This window comes from Oryza sativa, chromosome 1, assembly GCF_034140825.1.
Source record: "Oryza sativa Japonica Group chromosome 1, ASM3414082v1".
NCBI classification, from domain to species: Eukaryota; Viridiplantae; Streptophyta; class Magnoliopsida; order Poales; family Poaceae; genus Oryza; species Oryza sativa.
In genome coordinates, this window is record NC_089035.1 from 27,851,148 (window position 1) to 27,873,533 (window position 22,386).

Genomic DNA, 22,386 nt, shown 5'->3' on the forward strand with positions numbered 1-22,386 from the left:
TGTAATGGGCTTTTGTTACAACTAGTACTTGGGCTTTGTTTTTTATTTTCCTCAAAAAACATGGTGCATGTCAGCAACTCAGCATTTGTGATTTCAATTAGAGAAATCATTAGCAGCCTCTTTTTGAAAGAGAGAGTTTGGGAGTTTTTTTTTTCGGAGATTGATTTTTTTTTATTACACCGAAGAGACACATGTCCACACATGTGATGTAAGTGCCTTTCTAACACACAATTAAAGAGACAAAAGACTTGCCCAAAAAAAAATAGAGAGACAAAAGACTAGCGACAAATCACTGATGACACTAAATTCGAAAATTGGTGGATAGGTTTACACCCAAGACTCCCTACCGCACTGTGGAAATCATGTAAATGTCTTGTTTTCCAAATTAAGAGTAATGCAGAATATAAAACATGGATCACCAACGGTGGGAATTAATTGAACGAACTAAGCGTTGTTTGCTTCAACGTCTTTCAAAGACTAATTAAGATTGTGTTAAGCATCTAACATTATAATTCGTACAGAAAAATCACTGATAACGTTGCAGGCTCTTGCAGCAACCGTGTAAAACAACAATTTTGTACACCATCCTTCATCAGGTAATCACACTACAAACTGAAATACAAAGCTACATTCACATCAAAACAAGAGACCGGCTGTCAATTACAACTGCAGGTAGTGCCGTTCGAACTGCAGCTGGCCGTCCACCCGATCGTAATGAGCTCGATCATCGCCAACATCGTCTCTGCGCTGCTCATCGAGCTGCTGCTGATCATCGCCGCCGGTCATCACCATGGCCGGATGATCGCACTCGTAGCGCGGAGGTGCAGGGCCACCGCCGAGGTACGACCCGCGCATGATGAACTCCCTGATCTCCGGCATGTCGATCAGCTTCCGGCGAGGGCTCGGGCATGGAGGCGGCGGCGTCGGCGGCAAGGGAGGCGGGAACGGCCTCAGGATGTCCTTCAGCCATGGGTTGAGCTCGATGGACTCCTCCTCGGTAAAGGTGGCGGTCAGGCCGAACACCCTCCGCAGCCACCACGAAATGCTCCCGCGGTCGGGGTCGTCGTCGCCGCCTTCCTGCTGGTCCGGAGGCGCAGCCGCCGGCGACGGGGACGTGTTCGGCTCCTCCGGTGGAGATGATGGTACTACACGGTGGCGTCTCTGGCGCCGCGGCGGTGAGGCGATGTCGGTGGTGGACAGCTTCCTCTTGTGGCGGGACATCGCCGCCGCCGTCGTGGGTTTCCTGGCGCCGGGCGCGCGCGGGCTGAAGTAGACCTTGCTCAGGACCAGCTGCTCCTCTTCGTCGACGTCGAGGCTGAGCTCCACCATCAGCCACCCGGAGCGGACGCGCTGGCCGTCGTCGTCCTTGGTGATGAAGGAGAAGCTCTGCCGGTGCCCCAGGCGGCGGCCGGAGGAGGCGGCGAGCACGGGCTTCGCGCCGGCCTCCGAGTGCCAGCACCCGGCGCCGTCGTCCACCGTGCGCGCCTTGCGGCCGCCCTTGAGCCCCCTCACGGCGCTGAAGAAGTACCACGCCTCGTCGCCGCTGCTCCTCGCCACCGCCGGCGCGAACCCCCTCGTGAGGTCGGCGGGGTCGGCGGAGTACACGTCCGCCTCGTGGATGATGAACCCGCACGACGACGACGACGGCGGCGGCTTGTCGCCGGAGACGACCCGTGGGCGGAGCTACGTCTCGATGAGCTCCTGCTCGGAAGGGTGGACGTCCATCTCGTCGTCGTCCAGGCGGCGCGGCGCCGTGCAGCGGCTGCGGGGGAGGAGCTCGGAAGGGTGGACGTCCATGCTGCCGCCTCCGCCGCCGTCGAGACGGCGCGGCGCCCTGCATTGGCGGCGGGGGCGGGAGGCGGCACCCATGGCGGCGGATTGGCGCGAGGGTATCGAATGATGGGTGGGAAGCTATCAGAGTCGCAAGCGGATACGAATACGGGATCGTACGGGGGATGAAGTCTTCCCGGTTTATATCGAGCCCATCGCGTTTTCTCCTCGTGTTGTGTTCGGACTCCGCATCCGAGTCGGTGTAGGAGAGATCAATAGATGATGGCGAGGCGGGTTTCCAAATTTCTTGTTTCGCCAGGTGAGTTTGAGATTGTGTTCCTCTGGGTTTCCAAATTTCTTATTTCGCGTTCCATATTTTGACGGCTACCCTGGGCCGAATGATGGGCCAGCCATGTTCGATTTTATTGGGCTTGACTTCAGATTTCCAGCAAAAAACTATACTAATACATACTCCTTCCATCAAAAAAATCTAAGACCTATTTCTTTTTCATTAAGATCTAGGAGCAATTAATTCATTCATCATGTTATAAAACCAATGGACATACAACCAATAAGTACTAAAATAATTTCTTGAGTTTCGATCAACAATTTAATTCAGCACATAGTAACTACAAATAGAACTTAGACTTTTGGAAAAACCAAAGAATGGAATATGTCTTAGGCCCTTTTTAGATCCCACCCCAAAATTTTTCACCCCGTCACATCAAACGTTGGATGAAGTATTAAATATAGGCTTAAAAATAACTAATTGCACAGATTGTGACTAATTTGCAAGACAAATCTTTTAAGCCTAATTGCTCCATGATTTGACAATGTGGTGCAATAATAAACATTTACTAATGATGGATTAACTAGGCTTAACAAATTCGTCTCGTAGTTTACAGGCGGATTTTGTAATTTGTTTTGCTATTAGACTACGTTTAATACTTCAAATGTGTGTCCGTATATCTAATGTGACACGGCAAAATTTTTTACCCTAGATCTAAACACAGCCTTAGACTTTTGGATAGAGGGAGTAGAATTTAAGGTTAAAAATTAGTAAGAACATGAATACCATCATCAGAATGATTTTTTAAATAAATACTTCCTCCGCTTTGTATTATAAGACTTTCTAGCATTGCCCACATTCATATATATGTTAATGAATCTAGACATATATGTGCCTAAATTATTTAACATCTATATAAATGTAGGCAATGATAGAAAGTCTTATAACCTGAAATAGAGGTAGTAATAAATATGACGAATACATCAATACCTACGAGAATATAATATGATCTACGAGAATACATCAATACACTAGAAATATATATCAAAAAGCAAATATGAGAATACAATTCCGCCGTCCCACACTGTCATTTCTATGTATACATGTACAACCCAGAACTCCACAAAGTAGGGGAAGAATAGGCATTTACATTACGGTAAGCCGGTTCACCAAATCTCTTCTCCTCTTGTGACACCAAGCAGGATAGCAATGGCAGCAAGCGAAGCCTGTTCGTGGTAACAAAAAAAATTCAAAGCAAAGTTAGGCTTTCTGCTTTCAATTATAAAGAACGGAAGAAACTTACAATTTCATGATTAGTAGATATCACCGTGAAATTTTATTTTACCATTTCTACGCCATGCTTATCAAATTTTATGCACAAGAGTATGTATAATTATTAGTCGAACAATATGGCAACACACGGATATGCTTCCTTACTAGTATCACTTAGTAGCTTCTAAAATTTAACGGTAAAGGAGATTTCCTTTTCAGCTATTCATCTATTTGCATTCAATTCCACCTATGCAGTTGTGGCGTTTATCAGCTTTGTGGCTTGTGCTTGCATAAACTGTCAAAATAAATCTGACACAGTAGCTACAGCCTAAGTCTCAGAACAATTAACAATTTAACATGTAAAGGACTTAAAATGGCCCGTAGGCCACAGCAATTTTGAAATTACAGAGCATTGCAGTGGTGTAAAGGACTTACCGCAATAGTGCAAGCAACATATCCTGGTTTCTCCCTGTAATCATGTACTCGGACGCATATCAAAACAAAAGCTCCAATATACCATGGAATGGCAGCGAGGAAGAAGCCAATGATAAACCTTTTCCAAACAGTAGAAACAGCAGTTTCTCAGCGCTCAAGTTCAGAAAGGTAACGCATGATGATAATGTTCAGAGAAACTTACAGGAACCAGCCCATGCCAAGGCCGCAAAATGGAAGGCGTCGCATTCTCACAGGCCTTCCTTCAACAACGGGAATGTAACCTAAGAAACAATAAACATGATAAATCCATAAGGCAGGTTAGGACAATATTTGATTCATATCAATGGAAGTATCGAACCTTCATAAAGCAAAAAATGCTGAATTCACTCAAGCAGTACATTGCATTCTTAGATAATATATTCCTGTGATGAATTACTCAGAAGAATTATGTTTCACACAGAGATCACATATAGTACTAAAGAGTTCCTTCAGAAACTAGAATTTAATCTCTAATTAATAGTTCTGAAGTATGTTTGCTCTTTGAGCATTTGTTTACTTGTTTGTTCTAGTGAACTACAGAAAATTACCAACCTCACAATGGCATGGCCAAAGAATGCAAATGAAAATACCAAGGACCAATTAAAGTTTGATCATAAAACAGCAATGCCATGTGTTTCACACATGGAAACACCAGCAAAACTACCTGCTCATAAGTGAATGTTCGGCATGAGCAACTGTTGAGCCTAAAATCAACTAAATTTGAGGTGCCCTCCCTTTTGGCTTGGCACTAGGAAGTCGCCAATCCACAAATGAAACAAAACAGCAAATGAAACTACAAGTTCAACAACAGAGATGGCGGATATGGGAGATGCAAGTTAGAAACACATATATCGCCTTCTGATATAACATGCATTTCAGAAATCAAAATGGTTCAGGAGATGTTAACATGCTCTGTTACCCCAAGTGACCACGTGAGCACAGATCACAGATTCTAAGAGAATAAGGTACGGTCTATGTGAACGAAAAGTATAAAATTTCAAGGCTCGATCTGGTTCAATCATTTTTTTAGTTCAACAAGTTACTCATCATACAAACGAAAAAACCCAACAGGGCTTCTCTACTAGTACTGATTTCTTCAAAACAGGCAGCTTGCACTAAATCAACAGCACTACACAAATTCACTAAAAATGCTTCCAGGTTCTCATAGACAGTGCATCCATCGTACGAAACGGCGATCCAAGCGTATCACACATAATCGAAATTGCAGGGCTAGGGTTTCCCGTACCTTGCACGGCCTGGTAGCCCAGGGCGTAGTACGGCGCGGCGGCCGGGTACGTCTGCGGGGGAAGCGGAGGGTAGACCGCGTAGGACGGCGGGGGCGGCTGCGGGTAGTGCCGGAGCCCCGGCGGCGGGGCCGGCTGGGGGAACCCGACCGCCGGCTGCGGGACCTCACCGGGGGCGGAGGACGGGGCCCCGAACGTGCCGTACTGGTACTGCTGCGCCTGCGGCTGCGGCGGCGCCGACGGCTGGAACCCGGAGGAGGCCGAGCGGGGCTTGCCGTCGGCGTCAGGCATCTCGCCGGCCATGCCGCGGTGGTGGGGGGAAGGTTTGCTCGCGACGCGGGAGAGACGAGAGAGACTTTGGAAATATGATTTAGCCAGCTCTCTCATGACACTGATCTCTACTTATATTTAGCTTAAATTGAAAAAAAAACGGCGTTTGAAATTGGGAAAAGAACGTGGGGCTCCAGCCTGTAACTGTAAGATCTGCGAAATTTAAACCAAAATTTATACAGGCAAAACGCGCTAAATCAACAGTAACAGCATGTAGTTAGAACGGTTCTTTGCAGCTGTTTCACAAATAAACCGTGCTGGTTACTGCCTGGCGAATGGCGATAGCTAAGCGACAAAGCATTTGGGTTTTTTCCCCTTATTTCAACCTTCTCAGATAAAATTCCATGGCATGTGGAATAAATGATTTTTTTTCTAAGATGCTGATCAAGGTCACAGAAAAATGACAAGGAACAAAACGTGTTTCGGGCGTTACATCAGGCTGGCGTGTTCAGAAATCATTTACTTAGGTGTGTTTAGTTTTACGCTAAAATTGAAAGTTTGACTAAAATTGGAAGTTTGAAGAAAAAAGTTAAAAATTTATGTGTATAGAAAAGTTTTGATGTGATAAAAAAGTTAGAAGTTTAAAGAAAAAGTTAGGAATTAAACAAGGGCTCCTATAATCTTTATACAAACTACTATTTCTGTCGCATGAAGAATCAACCTAGAAATGAATGGAACCCTAAACCTAGAAATAAATGGAACACTAAATCTGAACTAGTGTGTAGTATTCTCCAATGAAGTCAAAAAAGGGAAAACGCATGATTCGTTCAAGCTGCAAAATCTGTCATCTTTCGCGTGCACAAGGTACATCAGAATTTGAGAATGATGCCACAATTCAACCGACTTTCGCTGAGAGCTTTGTATAGCACAAGACAAGAGGCAAGCTAGCCTCTGTTTATTATTATTACCGTTGATCTCATGAAGCGGAAATGTTCCCAAGTAGTGCCTTACAAATTAACAACAGATTATTTAATGTACAACATAGCTGCGAGCTTCTCGAGTTGACCGTGAGTTCACAACAGCTTGAAAGCTTCAGCCGGAACAGCTCAGACCTTGGATGGTGGAGGATCCTGAATACCGCAGAGCAAATTCGCGGGCACGGCTACATCGATCATCTTTGGATAGGCCAAGTTCAAGTCTGCAAGTGGACAGAGTAAACGATCCAGATCTTGTTTAGTGTATTAAAAAAGTGGAGGTAAGATTTGATCTGGTAAGTGCCTACGTGAGCAGAAGTATAATGAAAATGGATATTCATAAATTGATGCGAGAAGAAAAGGCACATATCCATTGTTAAAGACTCTGAAACTTACTGTCCATAATTTTCTTGAATGTTTCCTATAAACATAACAAGTAAATTAATATCAGAAAAAATATAGCTTTTATTAGTTAGATGGGTGTAAAGAATTAGCCAAAGTAGCATGTACCTTATCCTTTGTTAGTCGAGCATTATACGCAACCTCCTCTTCAACAGTACTTACCTGCAAAATAAAATAGTCAAGTGCCTGGTACCTTGATTAGTGAGCTTTAAGAAAGTGAGCACTTACTGTGAAACCTTTGTAGTCATGGCCAGGATAAAGCAGGGTATCCTTTGGCAATGTGAAAATCTGATAAGGATAAAAAAGTCAGCTACCTACCCTTCATATTATGTATGAAGATGATGTGTGCCTAGTTTCAAAATATTATGTATGATTGCCTAAAAAAAGTGGTATGCTATTCTATAAGCTGATGTGTATTTAGTCTTAAAAAAAGGATAATGCATACTTGCCTGCGAATGCACCGACTCATACAGCTCATCAGAACTTCCTCCCTGTAATACCAGAAAACAAAATAAACAATCTATGTTTAAACAGAATTTCTCTAGAACATGAATTCTGAGCTTCCGTATGCAAGCAAACTTATGCTTGACTAACAGACAGAATACATTCAGTCCCTATTAATTTAATTAACCACGGTATCTTTAGATTTCAAACAGAACAGTTCCTGATCGCTAAGCCATTAAGAAGTGGCAGTGGTAACAATTACCTGAAAGTCTGTCCTTCCACATGCACGTATAAGCAAGGCATCACCAGTAAAAGCCATTCTTGGTGAAGGTTGATCATCGCCTTCACCTGTTACATAAGTCACACAGCCAGCAGTATGGCCAGGAGTAGATCGTACCTAAAAAGCAATTTTGCCATTTCTGATATCAGAAAATTTCATCATATCCAAAATATTACATGACGGATAGAACAAAGATGCATAATTTTCAATGCTGTTTTATTCAGCAGCTTGGTTGACAGTATACGTTTTCTTATTCATATTATATCTGTCATGGATATGCTATAAATACCTAAAGCCAAACTTTCAATAAGAACACAAATTTCAAGAATCAACATATCCACAAACAATGGTTGCACAGCTGAGAAAATATTTAATATCACCCAAACACCATATCTCCATAAACATTCACATTACCTCATTTTGTATGAACCAAGGGAAAATACTTTTAAATTTGTTATACAAGTCTAACCTACAAAAGTGCACAGTTTTTAAGTCCTGAATTAGCTGTGTGGACAACTGTTTATCGTCTTACTGACAAACACCGCAAAGTTAAAATGATTAAGGAAACAAAATATACATATATGAATAGATCACATAAATTATGTCTCTGACCACCACCACCACAAACAGACCACTCAGATGACCATATACAGAAAAAGCCCTTTTATAATTAGAAGTAGACAATCCGTTCATATTTGCAGCCTGTATAGAGTGAGATTCTAGGGGAACTGCTGCAATTGCCATACTCCATAAAATTCAGAGGGGTGGGGGTGGGGTGGTTGAGAGTTCAGGATTAATGTTTATTAAGTTCAGCCAGAGAGCTCAAAAGGACTAGTTTCAATAGTCCCCATAAATTATGTCAGTGCTTACTAAATGAAAGAAGAAACACATAGCCAAACAGCTAATTAAAATGGGATTATACCTCAAGGAAGAGGTTACCGAAGTATATTTTGTCCCCATGCTCAATAAAATGGTCTGCTTTTGCTTTGCTTACTTTTGCAATCACGGACTTTACTCCAGGTAACTTAGTCTGCAAGTACATTCCATCAGATGACCATGTTATGACCAAAGAGAACAAAGTATCAAGACTATGAAAAGAAAACATATCACAAGATCTCGAGAAGTTCAGAGGTTGGAACTATTTACCTTTATTAATCCTGTTCCAGTGACATGATCAGCATGCACATGGGTATTCATAGCATAGACTAGCTTCAAGCCCAACTCCTTGATAAGATTGAGATCTCTATCAACTGTTCTGTCCACAGGGTCAATCAACTGATAACACAAAACCAAGGACATTAGGGAGGTGATCAACAAAATGGAAGCAACTATAGCTAAACATCAAATCTACAAAAACAGCATCAATATTTTTTTCTGATTTAGTTTAGTGCTTATTGCGCTAGTCTAGTCTGTCACATATATAGAGAAAAAGGTTACATTTTTTTTCATTTTGGCTCAATCAATACGATAATTAAGAAAACAAATTATTTGAAAATACTTAAGCAAAACCGTGGAGAAGGTTAAGTTTTGGGATTCTTGAACAAATTAGCGAGATTGCGCATTTATGTAATGTAGTGCCAAGTCCAAGATAACATGAATATATGTAACCCATCAGAATGATATCAAGTAATTTGATTATCTTTCATAGTTTATAAATGCACCTCCTGAACTGGATAATTATAATCACCGTCACTGATTGCAACATTGCCAATATCTTGCGTACTGTCAGACATTAAAAAAACGCAAGATGATCTTTAAATTAGTTAGGGATACCACAATTCACAGGTAATAATCAATTATTCCAGTCTTATACCTATTTGGAGTATTTAGTTTGCTATTTAATTTATGTTGGTATCTACATTTCTGCAGTAGCCACTGAAAGAGTAATCCTGCTTACGGTATCCATAAAAGAGGCTTCCATTTACCCAACTGATACCCAGAACAACGAACAGATGGTCAAGAGCATCAACTACTCACCACGGCGGGTTTCTCGGGGTCCCCGACGTCGGCGAGGAGGTAGGTGTAGGTGGAGCTCTCCTTCTCGAACAGCTGCCTGAACAGCAGCCTCCTCCCCTCCGCGGCGGAGCCGCTGCTGTACCCCGCCATTGCGAGCACCACCGGCAGCAGCCGCAGTCCCCGCGAGATCGGCCTAGCCCGAGGAGCGCACGACGATGACGACGACGGCGCGGCGGCGGCGCAGGCGGACAGGTGCGGGATCAGGCGGCGGCACGAGCGAAGCAGCGCCACCATTTGGCTCTTCCGCCCCGCCCAGGCCAGCGCTATATAATAAGGCGGAGGTACGCACGCGAGTGGGAGGAGGAGGAGGAGGAGGAAATCAAGACGCGGAAGCGACCGCGCTTGGCTTGGGTGTTATCGGCGGCGGTGGACCTCGCGGTGATTAGCTCACGCGCCGGAATAAACAAATGGGGAGCGGAGCGGATCGGGTCGGGGTCGGGGAGGGGAGGCGAGTAGGCGACGGCAGCGATGATGTGGCGACAGGCGAGGTCCACGAGGTCGCCGGCGGTGCCGTGGTTTAGCTCGCGGTCGCGGCGGCGGCGGGTGAGGACGGAGGACGAGATAGCTACCAGATGGGGGCAGGGGATGTTGGCAGTTCGCCGGTTTCCGCTAATGTATCAGCGGATACGCTAATCAGGCTTCAGAATTTGTTCAGATACTTTTTTTTTTTTTTGAAGAAGTTGTTCAGACACCAATATTACATGGGACGACTATTTTTTTCTTGCTAAATTCTTACTAACACTGATATGTCATTCTATAAGTGCATCTAGATTTTATATAACTTTCATCTACTTAAATTAAACGGTTCAGATGATTGATAGTAAAAGTTTAGTAAGAAAAAATTAGTACGTGTACAAATCACGGATCGGGCTGTTATTATAGGTTGAACTAATCGTGTACCACTACCACTCCAGCTAACAACTACTACTACTTACTACTAATAACGAGCAAGTGATGGATGACCTCATGGATTACATAATGCGAAAGGAACGGGGGAATAAAAAGTGGGGGTTCTGGAACTCCAAATATTTAAAGGCGTAAACTGATGCAGCGATGCGTGCGCGTGTTTTGTTCGTAGTACGCGCGTCGGGAACAAGTTGATCGCTTATCAGTTGCGGGCTGCACTGCACTAGTCTGACGCGGACGTTCCGATTGATAGGGCAACCAACAACAAGCTAGCCGCGTAATCAAGCACTGGGCTCAGGTGGACACCGGCAGTAAAAAGGCTCTTTGGATTGGGATGTTTGGTCCGACAATATCCCGCGGCAATATAATATCCTGTTTTGGTTTGTTATAGCACTACTAAAATATTGGTTCGATAAAGTTGATGGGTATAGAATTGGCTGCACCTGTGGTACAGCTAACATGAACAATAATCTGTGTTAGCAATACAGTTCTGCAGTGCTAATATTGATAATGTCAAATTTATAGCGGAATGTTTGGTTTGCTAAACGCAACACAAATTTGGGTAGGAAAGAGAATTAAAACAACCCTTACCTTTTTCCTTTAAAAATATATAAATAGTATTATTAAAATTAAGGGGACGGGACGGCTCGTAGTATACAATCAAGACGCCGATATTAGGAAAAGACTTAATATGAAATAATTAGAAGGGGTGAGGTTTTAAACCCATATCGTCTAGCCCACTACCTTGTGGAGCTAGCTAGAAAACCCCTAAGCATTTATGATTCTCCTTATCTCTTCATCCTCGTCCCGCTCCTCATCCCATAGATACCGCGTAGTTTCATCTCGCGTGTTCCACCCTGCTCACTCCGTTTGTGCGCGTTGCGCCATCCCACCGTGTGCTCTAGATCCTCACGTTTGCGTTGCACACCCCACGCGTCAGGGTGGAACCAGCTCATAGCCACCTTCAACTAACCATTGTTGAACACATAGTAAAAAAAAAATCTAATCTCTATGATACATGGTGTTGTTTTAAGAATGTTTGGTTTGCTAAACCCAACACAAATTATGGGTAGGAAAGAGAATTAAAACAAGCCTTACCTTTTTCCTTTAAAAATATATAAATAGTAGTATCAAAATTTAGGGGACAGGATGGCTCGCAGTATACAATCAAGAAGCTAATATTAGGGAAAGACCTAATATAAAATAATTAGAGGGGGTGAGGCTTTAAATCCATGTCGTCTAGCCTATTACTTTGTGGAGCTAGCCGAAAAACCCCTAGACATTTATGATTCTCCTTATCTCCCGAGGATGAAGAAATCGGGCCAGAACATCATTAGAGTTCTGAATTGCTAAATTTGCAAAGAATGAAGAATGTGCATCGAAAATAATAACATATTAAGACTGTGGTAGTATTACTAGCACGGCAATTGTTCGATAGTTTTCTTCTAAACTGACACGATGATGCCCAATCACACCGGACCATCTCGTGGGCTCGTGGCAAATGTTCAAACCGGCCCGGTTGGATGCAGCATTAGGCCGACATGTAAAAGCTCTGTATGCTTGTAGCCCACAACAAAAACTCCTCGATTACGAGCTTACGGCTAACTCCATTCGGCCGTGGACACAACGGAGGCCTCTACAAGAATCCAAGACGCAAATGCTCAAATGGCCTAATGAACAAAGAAAGGGACAAATGGCCTGGTGACCGAGACAATCAGGCAGAACACAGGAGAAATACCCAAGAATCCCTTCTCTAGAACAGATCAACGCCATCAAATATACTCCACACTTCCACAGATCGACACGCATGGATGCCGGATTCGACACTCTTTGGCCGATGGTACGAGCTGGATTTGCACGCAGCCTCCTGCTACATTTCGTCTGTGTCGTCTGTGCGCTGCAGTGCCTGTGTGCCCACCACGTACTCTCCAACTATACATGCAAAGGCAGCCACACGTACATACACTGTAGTTTCACCCGCTGGCTACGCCCACAGTTTCCAACTCCCATTGGACCCATGGGAAAAGACAAGCTTTTCATGGTTTCTGCTTTGTACTGATCATACAGACCAACAGTGCTACCACTGCCACAGTAGAACAAATCCGTTTAGCCATTGTACCGCAAGCCTAATGCGGACAGGATGAGTACATTATAATCTCTGTTAGTATAGACCAAGCAACAATTAGCCACGCCGAGTTTACTGTGGCTTAGCCATTAAATTACTGTGGCGTTGCCCATTTGTAGCCTCATGGCTCGGTCACTCCCTCCCTCTCTCTCTCTCTCTCTCTTCACGGGAGGGCAGTGTGGTTTTGGTCGGATTCCGCCAAGTTAGGCAGCACATGCGCTCGCCTTCCCCTGTTTGTCCATAGTTCCATACACCTGCAAACAACGCCCTCCTTTCCCTCCCTTAATTGTCGGGGCGCTCTCGCCGCCCGCGCGCCACTGCGCTGCTACACGCTACGGGATAAGCCAAGCTTGCTTGCTTTCGTAGTCGCTTTGCTCGATCGCTCCTCTCGATCCCATCCTAGATTCCACTCGGTTCTGCTTCTGCTCCTTCGATGGGTTCCCGCGACGGATGGCGGCTACTCCTCCTCCTGCTCGGCTTCCTGCTCGTGGCGCCGACTTGCCGCGCTCGGGAGGCGCAGCCGCTGCCGGTACTGGAGGAAGAGGAGGTGGTGGCGGACGCGGCAGGAGGGCGTGGTGGCGCGGGCGCTGCTGCCGGCGGAGGAAACAGGCGCGCGCCGGTGCGGCACGAGCTGTCGCTGGACTTCTACGCCAAGACGTGCCCGGCCGTCGACCAGATCGTCGGCAACGTCACCGCGCCGCGGTTCCGCGACAACCCCGCCGCCGGCCCCGCCGTGCTCCGCCTCTTCTACCACGACTGCTTCGTCGAAGTACGTACGTGCACAATGCACAGCCCATGCACGCTGCAATGCGCGCATACATTGTGCGCAAATTCTCTCGTGCAAAAGCACCTAGATAGCACACCTTGAATATTACACTGTTTTGTTACCGCCACGTACATTTTTTCTTGCCACGCATCGGTGTCCAATTCTGATCGATCTTTGTGCGTTGTCATCTTCTCAGGGGTGCGACGCGTCCATACTGATCGCGCCGACGGCCAACAACGGCGGCGGGGCGCCGAGGGTGGAGAGGGACATGGAGGAGAACCGGAACCTGCCGCAGGAGGCGTTCGACACGGTGGAGATGGCCAAGGCCGCCGTGGAGAAGGCGTGCCCCGGCGTCGTCACCTGCGCCGACGTCCTCGCGCTCGCCGCCCGGGACTTCGTCCACCTGGTACGCACGCACGCATGATGCTTCACATTTCTCCAATTCTGTCTTTACAAAAAAAAATACACCCAAAAGGCTCGTTCCTTCACGAGAAAATCCGTGCATTTTGTGGCGACTCTGAACTAAACAACCAAAACAACTAGTAACTGTGCAAGTACAGTCCTATACAACCGAAAGCGCCAACAAACTGAAACGTAAGGTACATTTCAGTGAGAAAAAAAAATACTAGCAATGCCAGTTACTCTTAGTAATTACTGCTGAAATGTACACTTGTACAGTACCTGGATGTACAGTACAGTTGTACAGTAATTTGAGAGAGACAAAAGAGAGAAAAATGTGCGTGGCAATACAACTCCCAACTGTCAAAGACTCAGAGTTAGTGTACAAGTTAGGAGTTAGGACCATGTATGTATGCGAGTCCGGGGAAAAGAACTCTGCTTTGCTTTCGCATGTGGATAAAGGCGCATTCCCCATTCCGCCGATGGGCGGCATGTGATCTGTGAAGCCGAAGCCAACGTCGTCGTCAGGAACAGGGACTCCTGCCTCCTGCGCATGCTCGGCTAATTAACTAACTACTAGTAGTAGCTTATAGCTTTAACCAACTCATGCATGCAGCTAATAATCATGCATGGTTTTTCTCGGCAGCACGTACGTACGGGCAGCCGGTAAATTTAATCAAAGGTGATCAGCTTTTCTGTTGCGCCGAATCGATCATAAAACGGTAGCAACAGTGCGGTCGGTGATCTATTGCTAGCTAGTTGATGCACTGGGGCGCCTAAAGCAAGCTTAAATTTGTGGCCGTGCATGTGTTAATAGCAGGTCTTGGTTTTGTTAGCATCTTGCCTCTGAGACGAGCGATTGTTAATGCAGGTCACTGACATTGCTAGCTGACAAAAGCGATCGAGTACGTAGTTTGTTTCCGTGACTCGTTGCCTGATCCATGGTGACAGAGTCGATACCTCAACGGGTAATTAGCTGCTGGGGATTCGATACTCGCTTGGATCTTAGTAATGGTCACCACGCAGAGACAAGGCACCAGCAGGATTAAGTTAGTCAGGATCGTGTCAAGAGCAGCAGCGGATTCGGTGGTGTATTGGGCACATGGACATGGTTTTGATCAGCGTGTGTGTGCCCGACGTCTGTCACGGCGCTGCCCGTGTATACTCTGCCTCTGCGTCTTTCTGTAGTTAAGCTAGCTAGCTAGATAGCCAACTAACAAGTTGGTCTTTGGTTTGTTGTCCGTTTGCTCGCCTGTGAAGCCTACCTCTGAGCAAGTCAAGTGTCGTGTTCTTCCCATCTCTCTGCCTCTATCGTTTGATCTCCCCAGTGATGATGCCTGTGGGCAATAGTCAAGCCTGCTTCTGCCTGGCTGGCGCCTGCTTTGTTGGGTAGCACGGTCTCTCTTCTTTGCAGTGTTGGTTGTGCGTCTTTCTGGACCATTTACGCCTAGGTAGGGAGGGTTTCACAACTCACGAAAGGCTAAAATCAGAAAAGCGAGGTCTTTGGCAAGTAGTACTGTACTAGCTTTTGTTCAGAGTACTGGAGTGGTAATATGGTGTGGACTGTGGAGTGATGAGAAGCATGGAACAAAAGCAGTTCATCCCAACATGTCTTTTCCTACGGATCTAGCAGCATACTTAGGAACTTCTGTTTTTTTAGAGAGAAGCATATAGACTTACTACATGTGACGGAGTATTTTACTACTCATTTTTCTTCATTCATTCAGAGTCAGTTAATTTGTGTGAAATCTCTAAGAAGTATTACAAACAAACCCTTAAAAATACAATAAAAACAACAATTTTAATAACAGCCCAGGAGAATTGGGCCGGTGAGACTCATCATGGCCGAGCTGAATTAGAACAGCCCATCTATGCTAAGAACTTATTTCAGCCTATTACAAGGCCCAACAGCCCAAACCTAAAATTTCACCTATTTTTTCTGTGAACAAAACTTGATTTTCTTTCTTTGTTCTTTGTACGCAGGCAGGTGGGCCCTACTACGCGGTGAAGAAGGGTCGGAAGGACAGCAGGGTGTCCCTGGCGGGCAAGGTGCGGGGCAGCCTCCCGCGCGCCAACTCCACCGTGGACGAGCTCCTCCGCGTGTTCGCCGCCAAGGGCCTCGGCGCCGGCGACCTCGTGGCGCTCTCGGGCGCGCACACCGTCGGGTTCGCGCACTGCGCCCACTTCCTGGGCCGCCTCTACGACTTCGGCGGGACGCGGCAGCCGGACCCGGTGATGGACGCGCGGCTGGTGAAGGCGCTGCGCATGTCGTGCCCCTACACCGGCGGCAGCGCCCGCGTGGTGGTGCCCTTCGACGTGAGCACCCCGTTCCAGTTCGACCACGCCTACTACGCCAACCTGCAGGCGAGGCTGGGACTCCTCGGCTCCGACCAGGCGCTGTTCCTCGACGCGCGCACCAGGCCGCTCGTCGAGGGGCTCGCCGCCGACAGGGAGCGGTTCTTCCAGGCGTTCGCGGCCAGCATGGACAGGATGGGCTCCGTCCGGGTCAAGAAGGGCAGGAAGGGGGAGGTCAGGCGAGTCTGCAGCCAGCACCTGTCCTGAACGTGTACTGGTCCAAACTCGGACGATCACACTGTCTCGATCACTCGATCACACTTGGCGTTACAGGAGTTATCTTTTGCTGTAAACTGCCACATTTCGGAAAGTATTAGTAGTTCCGTTCTTTTTTTTTTCTTTTGTTGGGTGCACTAGTGCTAGGTTGTGCAGGGATTGTTAATTTTGCATGGTCACTCGCATCCGCAGTGTGTGAGGCTTCCTATTTGTCTGATTGGATTGGATTGGACTGGATTGCAGAAGAGAGGGTGGTCAGTGTCTTTTTTCTTTTTACTTCAGGTTTTATCGGAAGCTAGCTCAACTTAATTTTTTAATTTGTTTGGGACAAATAAGACATTCATGGCGTGCTACGGATGTACTATGCTGCACTTCTTTTAATATATCGACGTGTAAAGCATTTACGTGTTCGTTTAAGAAAAGATGCTCCTATGTCATATTCTTGAAACATGCCAACAACACAACATCCATTTAAATTAGTTCTTAGTAATTCAAAAACATGATCAAAGCATTAGGTTGTGTTTAGTTCCTTCCAAAGTTGGAAGTTTAGGTGAAAATTGATACGATGTGACTAAAAAGTTATGTGTATGACAGGTTGATGTGATGGAAAAAGTTGAAAGTTTAGGGAAGTTTGGATCTAAACACAGCCTTATTGATATGGCCAGGTCATGGAGGAACTAGGGAAGAAGTTGTTCTCCAAGACTGTGTTTAGTTCAGCGTAAAGTTTGAATTTTGGTTGAAATTGAAGATGATGTGACTGAAAAGTTGTGTATGACAGGTTGATGTGATGGCTAAACTTTGGATCTAAACGTCATTTTCCATCACATCAACCTGTCATACACACACAACTTTTCAGTCACATCATCTTCAATTTTAACCAAAATTTAAACTTTACACTGAACTAAACACAGCGTAAACACAGCCCAAGCCAACGTGGAGTAGGGAGTCGTACGTACTGACAAGGTGACAAGAGGCAAAAGGGGCTAAGCTAGGAGTAGCAGTGGTACTCCAAGAAACAAAAGGTAACGAGGGAGAAACTAGCCTCGCTGGACCAATCGTCGATGGACAAACAGAGAGAGAGAGGAGGCGAGGAAGACTGCAGGCCCAGGTGGAGTAAATGGAAAAGCTGCACGTGCCCAGGGTGCCGTGCAGAGCCATGGTCGTAGTACAACCCACATCCCCCCCTCCCTCCCCTCTCCCCCCCGTACAACAAGAAGAGTAGCTAGGCGGCCCTAGAGACACACCACGTCGAGTCCCATCTGCCAGATCCTACGTTTTGCACCCCCACACGACCACCTCTTTGCATCTGCTTGCGTTGACGACAAATTCCATCTTGACGTTGTACGACGACAGAGAGAGAGAGAGAGAGAGAGAGAGAGGGCGTGGTGGTGACTGCCGAGTCAAAATGCAGGGGGGGAGAAAGGCGTCCGGTTGGTCTGCCGACGACGACGTCCGGACGGAAGGGAGGAAGGACAGTCCTGTCGATCGCGAGCAGCTTTTCTGCCAGCGCCCGGCAGGGGCAGCGTCAGGGGAGGGGGAGGGACGACGACGATCGACCTGGGGGGGGGGGGGGTTTCTTCCCTGGATTTTTCACATTTTGGTTCTTTTAAAAAACTTATTTCGCAAGTAGATCCCTAGAAAACTTAATCCAAAAATGGTGCGCCAGAGTGGCTGGCGCCATCGTTCAACAGGACGGCGCCAGCCTCTTTGGCGCCGTCCCACCGCCGACGTGGCGGGGCGATGCTGAGGTGGCTAGGGGGAGTTTTATTTTTGTTTTATTTGTTTGATATTTTTTTCACGCTTAGGGACACACAAGAACCAACCATAGAAAAATTGAACTCAAATGGACGTAATATGTGACATGTAGAATTTTTCCTCTCCTTTCCTCTCTCCGAACTAGTGCAGAGGAGAGAGATGTGCAACTTTTTTATTTTTATTTTATTTTTTTTGATATTTTTTTCACACTTAGGAACTCACAGGAACCAACCACGTAAAAAATAAACTCAAACGGACGAAATATGTGGCATGTGGAATTTTCCAAAACTCCACCGAAAAACTTCTCTCCTCGAAAACACAATCTTGCAAGCGGAATTTGGAGGTTTTAATATCGCCGAACCCGGCAAAGCGGGGGAGAATCGGATGTAACTTTTTCTGTAGATGTCCGTTCATATATTATTTGCCTGATTCCGAGTCCGTATGAGAAAGTTACGCCTATTTTAATAGATGGCATATTTTGTCCGTTTCGGTAGAGTTTTGGAAAATTCTACATGTCACATATTTTGTCCGTTTGAGTTTATTTTTTGTACGGTTGGTTCCTATGTTCTCCTAAGTGTGAAAAAAATATCAAAAAAATAAAATAAAAATAAAAAAATTGCATCTCTATGTACTGTTTAACTTATATATGTCATTTCATGTGGTTATATTTTGAATTAGATTAAGTAATTTATATAGTGGTAGAGTGCATTATGTTTAACATGCTGATCAAAGGGTTTTACTAAAGGAGTTATGGTCTAATTTTAGTGAAGGTGCAAAGTAGACTAAGTGGTATGCTAGATATTTTCAGACTTAGCTAAGTGGTAGTTCGAGTTTAAATTTTTTTTGTAGTTGGTTGTATCGTGATCCTGAGTGTGAAAAAACATCCGAAAAAATAAAATAAAAATGACACCGTTGCAACTCCATACAGAGAAACAGGAATAGAGGCGGCGGCGCCAGCCATGCTGGCGCCCTCCTCCCTAGGGCGGTGCCAGCATGCTGGCGCCCTCCTCCTGTCACGTCGGTTCGTGTGCGCCACGGTGGCAGGAAGACCGGTTGGATGACGGCGCCAGCCACTCTGGCGCCCCAAAAAGGACTATTTCTGGGATAAGTTTTTTTAGGGGTCTATTTGCGAAATAAGTTTTTTTAAAAGGATCAAAATGTGAAAAATCCAGGGTTTCTTCCTGCCGCACGGGAGAGGGCTGCCTACACGTAACGTATGTCGACCCTGCCACTGCAGATTCCCTGCGCTCCCCCCTGCCCATGCTTGCATGTTGTCGTCGCCGGCGCTAGCCACGAGATGAAAAGGCGATCGAGCGAGACGACGGAGATGGAACGCGAGGAGAAGGGAAGGGAAGGCGCGACATTCCACCTGCAGAGAGGGTTTGACGGGCCGCGGGCGGACGGACCGAGCTAGTGCGGCAAGCTAGGCGACCGGGATGTCGTGGGCAGCCTCTCAGATCGCGCGCGACTTCTCTACGTCCATGCGACCATGGGAGCGAGATCGATCGTCTGCTAGCCTGGTTTTGAGAGTTCGGTGGCCCTGCACGAAACTAAATTTAAAGATACGAACCCTTAATTTTACATCTAAATAATACTCCCTCTTACCTTGTATATAGGGGATTATGCTCTCTCAGCTTGTCTAGAAATATAAAGGATTTTTTTTATCCCGAGACAATATAAGTACAACAACAATCAGAAATTGAGTACTTCCATCCGTTTACATCAGGAAAAAAATATATAGAGAGAAAAGGTACATGTAGTACTACTAATCAAAACAGGAAACTATTTTAATCCCTCGAGAGGATATCCACTCGTTATTTGCATGTCATTCAAATGATTACAAAAAAAAATTTAAAAAAAATTAAGAAGATGTATTAACATATGATATATCACTCCACGAACATGCAAGTTCAAATTTAATTTCTACATCTCGTAACGAAAAAAACAAATTTGACTGTGAATATACATTAACTAGTTGTAGTTTAATTTGTTTTTTTTCGTTGCGAGATATAGAAGTTGAATTTGAACTTGCATATTTGTGCAGTGATATTTCATATGTTAATACATCTTCTCAAAATTTTTTCATAACCATTTGAGTGACATGCAAGTAACGAGGGGACATCCCCTCGAGGGATCAAAATCCACTCCCTCTGCAAACTGCATCTCCCAATCTGCCAAACATATCTAGTTTTATTTCTAAACTAGCTGGATGGCCCGCGCAATTGCGTAGCTAGCACCCATATAAAATTATATTTTTTTTAATATGATTTTACTTAAAATTTATCAAATATTTATCTCGTTATCTTAAGAATTTGAAAGACCAAACCTTATCATCATCCTCGTGTTTCTAATTTTATAGTTTTAAAAGTCACACCAGTTGCTATCCCTTACTTCTGTCATATTCTTCTTTATTTGCTTGCTCGATTTACCACTATTTCTATTCATTTTTCTTGGAACTTTAAAAAATGGATCTTATAGTTTTTAGAATTTATTGTCCCGTTGGGTTTTGTTTTTATAATTTCTATAAGTCCTGTCAAACACTGCCATTGTACTTCTCTACGGCCGTCCACTGCCTCTTCTATTTATCATCATTGGTATTTTAATAATTAAACATAATTATTGTTTAATTTCATTTTTTACTTTCTAGAAGTTCCGCCAAAACGTCAGCGACTTTGTCACTGTACTCCTCTACGGCTCGTCCGCTGCCTCCCTTCTTTATTGTCCTCGAGATTTTCAAACCAAACATGATTATTATTGGGTTTTTTACTTTTTAGAAGCCCAAGCCTTTAAAAAATGGACCTTATAGTTTTTACAGTTTTATTGTCTTGTTGGTTTCATTTTTTTATAAATTCTAAAAATCCTGTCAAATGCTGCCACTATACTCATATACAACCCGTCCGCCGCCTACTCTTTATTATCATTGGGATTCTAAAAATTGAACATAACTATCATTGGAATTTATTTTTTTTTTACTTTCTAGAAGTCCCACCAACCATCAGCGGCTCTGCCGCTGTACTCCTGTACGACCCGCCCGCTGCCTCTCATATAAATATTTACGATGCATCTACGAATTGAGTGTCTAGTTTTTATGTAGAAATCAAGTGCCAATCCTCTACTTAGGTAAGGATGCACAGGCCTGCAGTCACAACAACTGTACAGTAAGGCCCTGTTTAGATCCCACACAAAAATTTTACATCCAGTCACATCAAATGTTTGAACATTTGTATGAAGTATTAAATATAGGCTAAAAAATAACTAATTGTACAGATTGCGACTAATTTGCGAGATGAATCTTTTGAGCCTAATTGCTCCATGATTTAACAACGTGGTGCTACAGTAAACATTTGCTAATTACGGATTAATTCAGCTTAATAAATTTTTTTGACCGGGAATTCAGCTTAATAAATTTGTCTTGTGGTTTACTGACGGATTCTCTAATTAGTTTTTTTATTAGTGGCCAAACACCTCATGCGATACCCTATATAATATTCGATGTGACACGCCAAAACTTTACACCCCTGAATCTAAACACCCCCTAATCTGCATACAACTGAGATAACAAGTCTATATGCAACCACATAGGATGAGAATAAACAATAGATAGTACAAATAGGTTCGTTTAAAATTTGTGTTTCAATTTATATTTGACCTCAAAATACGAAGTTAACCTCTCTCTTTTTTTTTCACCAGATAGCACTAGAAATTATGCATGCACTACATATAAGGCCCTGTTTGACATAGGTCCAACTTCCAACTTCAACTTATCTGAAGCTGGAGCTGTGCCAAAAACAGTCCAGACTCTCTGTTTTTGGGAGTGAAGTTAGCATAGCTACTCCTAAAAAATAAAATGCGGGGGTGGAGCAGGGTTTTTCTGCTCCACAGCTCCACTCCACCCCACCCTACCTCAAAAGACCCACTACCCTTTAACTTTTTAACATATTTACACAAAAATGACACTTAACTACTCTAAACTCACCCTTCTCTCTCCCTCTCCCTCCCCTACTCACCTCTGTCATGGCTAGCGCACAAGCGGCTTGTGGGGGGACGGCGCGCGCGGGGGGCGGGAGGGGGGGGGGTGCACGTACGGCACGTGAGGCCGGCGGCGGGCGACAGCGCACGGTCAACGGCGGCCAGCGGCGCACGAGCTGTCAGGGTTTGGGGATTTTTTTTCTTTTTTTTAAAATTTCAGATCTAGAGTTAAAATGCTAGCCAAACACTTTTCATCTTGTTTTCAACTCCCACTAGAGTGGGAGTTTAGAGCTAGGAGTTGGAGTTTAGAGCCCTACCAAACGGGGCATAAGGATGTTTCATTGTTTTCTACCTTCAAATTTGATTTCAACCAAATTTCTTTAAACCCTACCGCTTTATTCCTACTACCTAACCCTGCAGTAAGTCTGGTTGCCATGGTTACCACTGGTAGAGAATTGAA

General features: G+C 44.9%; 4 protein-coding genes across 4 annotated transcripts; 1 reads left to right on the forward strand and 3 right to left on the reverse strand.

The window, feature by feature from the left end:
* Nucleotides 1-431: 431 nt before the first annotated feature.
* LOC107276912 (uncharacterized) lies at nucleotides 432-1,869 on the reverse strand. The gene is made up of 2 exons (XM_015783410.3): nucleotides 1,792-1,869; nucleotides 432-1,683 (listed from the first exon to the last, which is right to left on the reverse strand). Exons 1-2 carry the CDS (start codon nucleotides 1,867-1,869, stop codon nucleotides 661-663), a joined length of 1,101 nt encoding a protein of 366 aa, XP_015638896.1. The 3' UTR covers nucleotides 432-660.
* Nucleotides 1,870-3,078: 1,209 nt separating this feature from the next.
* On the reverse strand, nucleotides 3,079-5,425 carry LOC4326318 (large ribosomal subunit protein eL20z). The gene is made up of 4 exons (XM_015795948.3): nucleotides 5,052-5,425; nucleotides 3,969-4,047; nucleotides 3,767-3,884; nucleotides 3,079-3,285 (listed from the first exon to the last, which is right to left on the reverse strand). The coding sequence occupies exons 1-4, from the start codon at nucleotides 5,350-5,352 to the stop codon at nucleotides 3,226-3,228; spliced, it is 558 nt and encodes a 185-aa protein (XP_015651434.2). The 5' UTR covers nucleotides 5,353-5,425; the 3' UTR covers nucleotides 3,079-3,225.
* Nucleotides 5,426-6,236: 811 nt separating this feature from the next.
* Nucleotides 6,237-9,671, reverse strand: LOC4326319 (persulfide dioxygenase ETHE1 homolog, mitochondrial). Its single transcript, XM_015795939.2, has 9 exons — nucleotides 9,397-9,671; nucleotides 8,566-8,694; nucleotides 8,342-8,449; nucleotides 7,402-7,536; nucleotides 7,145-7,186; nucleotides 6,924-6,983; nucleotides 6,804-6,857; nucleotides 6,690-6,714; nucleotides 6,237-6,517 (listed from the first exon to the last, which is right to left on the reverse strand). Exons 1-9 carry the CDS (start codon nucleotides 9,667-9,669, stop codon nucleotides 6,426-6,428), a joined length of 918 nt encoding a protein of 305 aa, XP_015651425.1. The 5' UTR covers nucleotides 9,670-9,671; the 3' UTR covers nucleotides 6,237-6,425.
* A 2,982-nt stretch (nucleotides 9,672-12,653) lies between these two features.
* LOC136354980 (peroxidase 19-like) lies at nucleotides 12,654-16,447 on the forward strand. The gene is made up of 3 exons (XM_066306906.1): nucleotides 12,654-13,235; nucleotides 13,429-13,638; nucleotides 15,615-16,447. Exons 1-3 carry the CDS (start codon nucleotides 12,900-12,902, stop codon nucleotides 16,191-16,193), a joined length of 1,125 nt encoding a protein of 374 aa, XP_066163003.1. The 5' UTR covers nucleotides 12,654-12,899; the 3' UTR covers nucleotides 16,194-16,447.
* The last annotated feature ends 5,939 nt before the right edge of the window (nucleotides 16,448-22,386 follow it).

Bases quoted from the DNA above. Each gene is read 5' to 3' on its own strand.
- LOC107276912 (XM_015783410.3), bottom strand. From the start codon at position 1,869: ATGGGTGCCGCCTCCCGCCCCCGCCGCCAATGCAGGGCGCCGCGCCGT. The intron at 1,684-1,791 runs GTCCACCCTTCC...ATCGAGACGTAG, and splicing joins GCGGAGGCGGCAGCATGGAC to CTCCGCCCACGGGTCGTCTC.
- LOC4326318 (XM_015795948.3), bottom strand. From the start codon at position 5,352: ATGGCCGGCGAGATGCCTGACGCCGACGGCAAGCCCCGCTCGGCCTCC. The intron at 4,048-5,051 runs GTACGGGAAACC...ATTGTTTCTTAG, and splicing joins GGGCTACCAGGCCGTGCAAG to GTTACATTCCCGTTGTTGAA. The intron at 3,885-3,968 runs GTAAGTTTCTCT...TGTTTGGAAAAG, and splicing joins CTTGGCATGGGCTGGTTCCT to GTTTATCATTGGCTTCTTCC.
- LOC4326319 (XM_015795939.2), bottom strand. From the start codon at position 9,669: ATGGTGGCGCTGCTTCGCTCGTGCCGCCGCCTGATCCCGCACCTGTCC. The intron at 8,450-8,565 runs GTAAATAGTTCC...ATGTACTTGCAG, and splicing joins CTGGAACAGGATTAATAAAG to ACTAAGTTACCTGGAGTAAA. The intron at 6,984-7,144 runs GCAAGTATGCAT...TATCCTTATCAG, and splicing joins ATGAGTCGGTGCATTCGCAG to ATTTTCACATTGCCAAAGGA.
- LOC136354980 (XM_066306906.1), top strand. From the start codon at position 12,900: ATGGGTTCCCGCGACGGATGGCGGCTACTCCTCCTCCTGCTCGGCTTC. The intron at 13,236-13,428 runs GTACGTACGTGC...TCATCTTCTCAG, and splicing joins ACCACGACTGCTTCGTCGAA to GGGTGCGACGCGTCCATACT. The intron at 13,639-15,614 runs GTACGCACGCAC...CTTTGTACGCAG, and splicing joins CCCGGGACTTCGTCCACCTG to GCAGGTGGGCCCTACTACGC.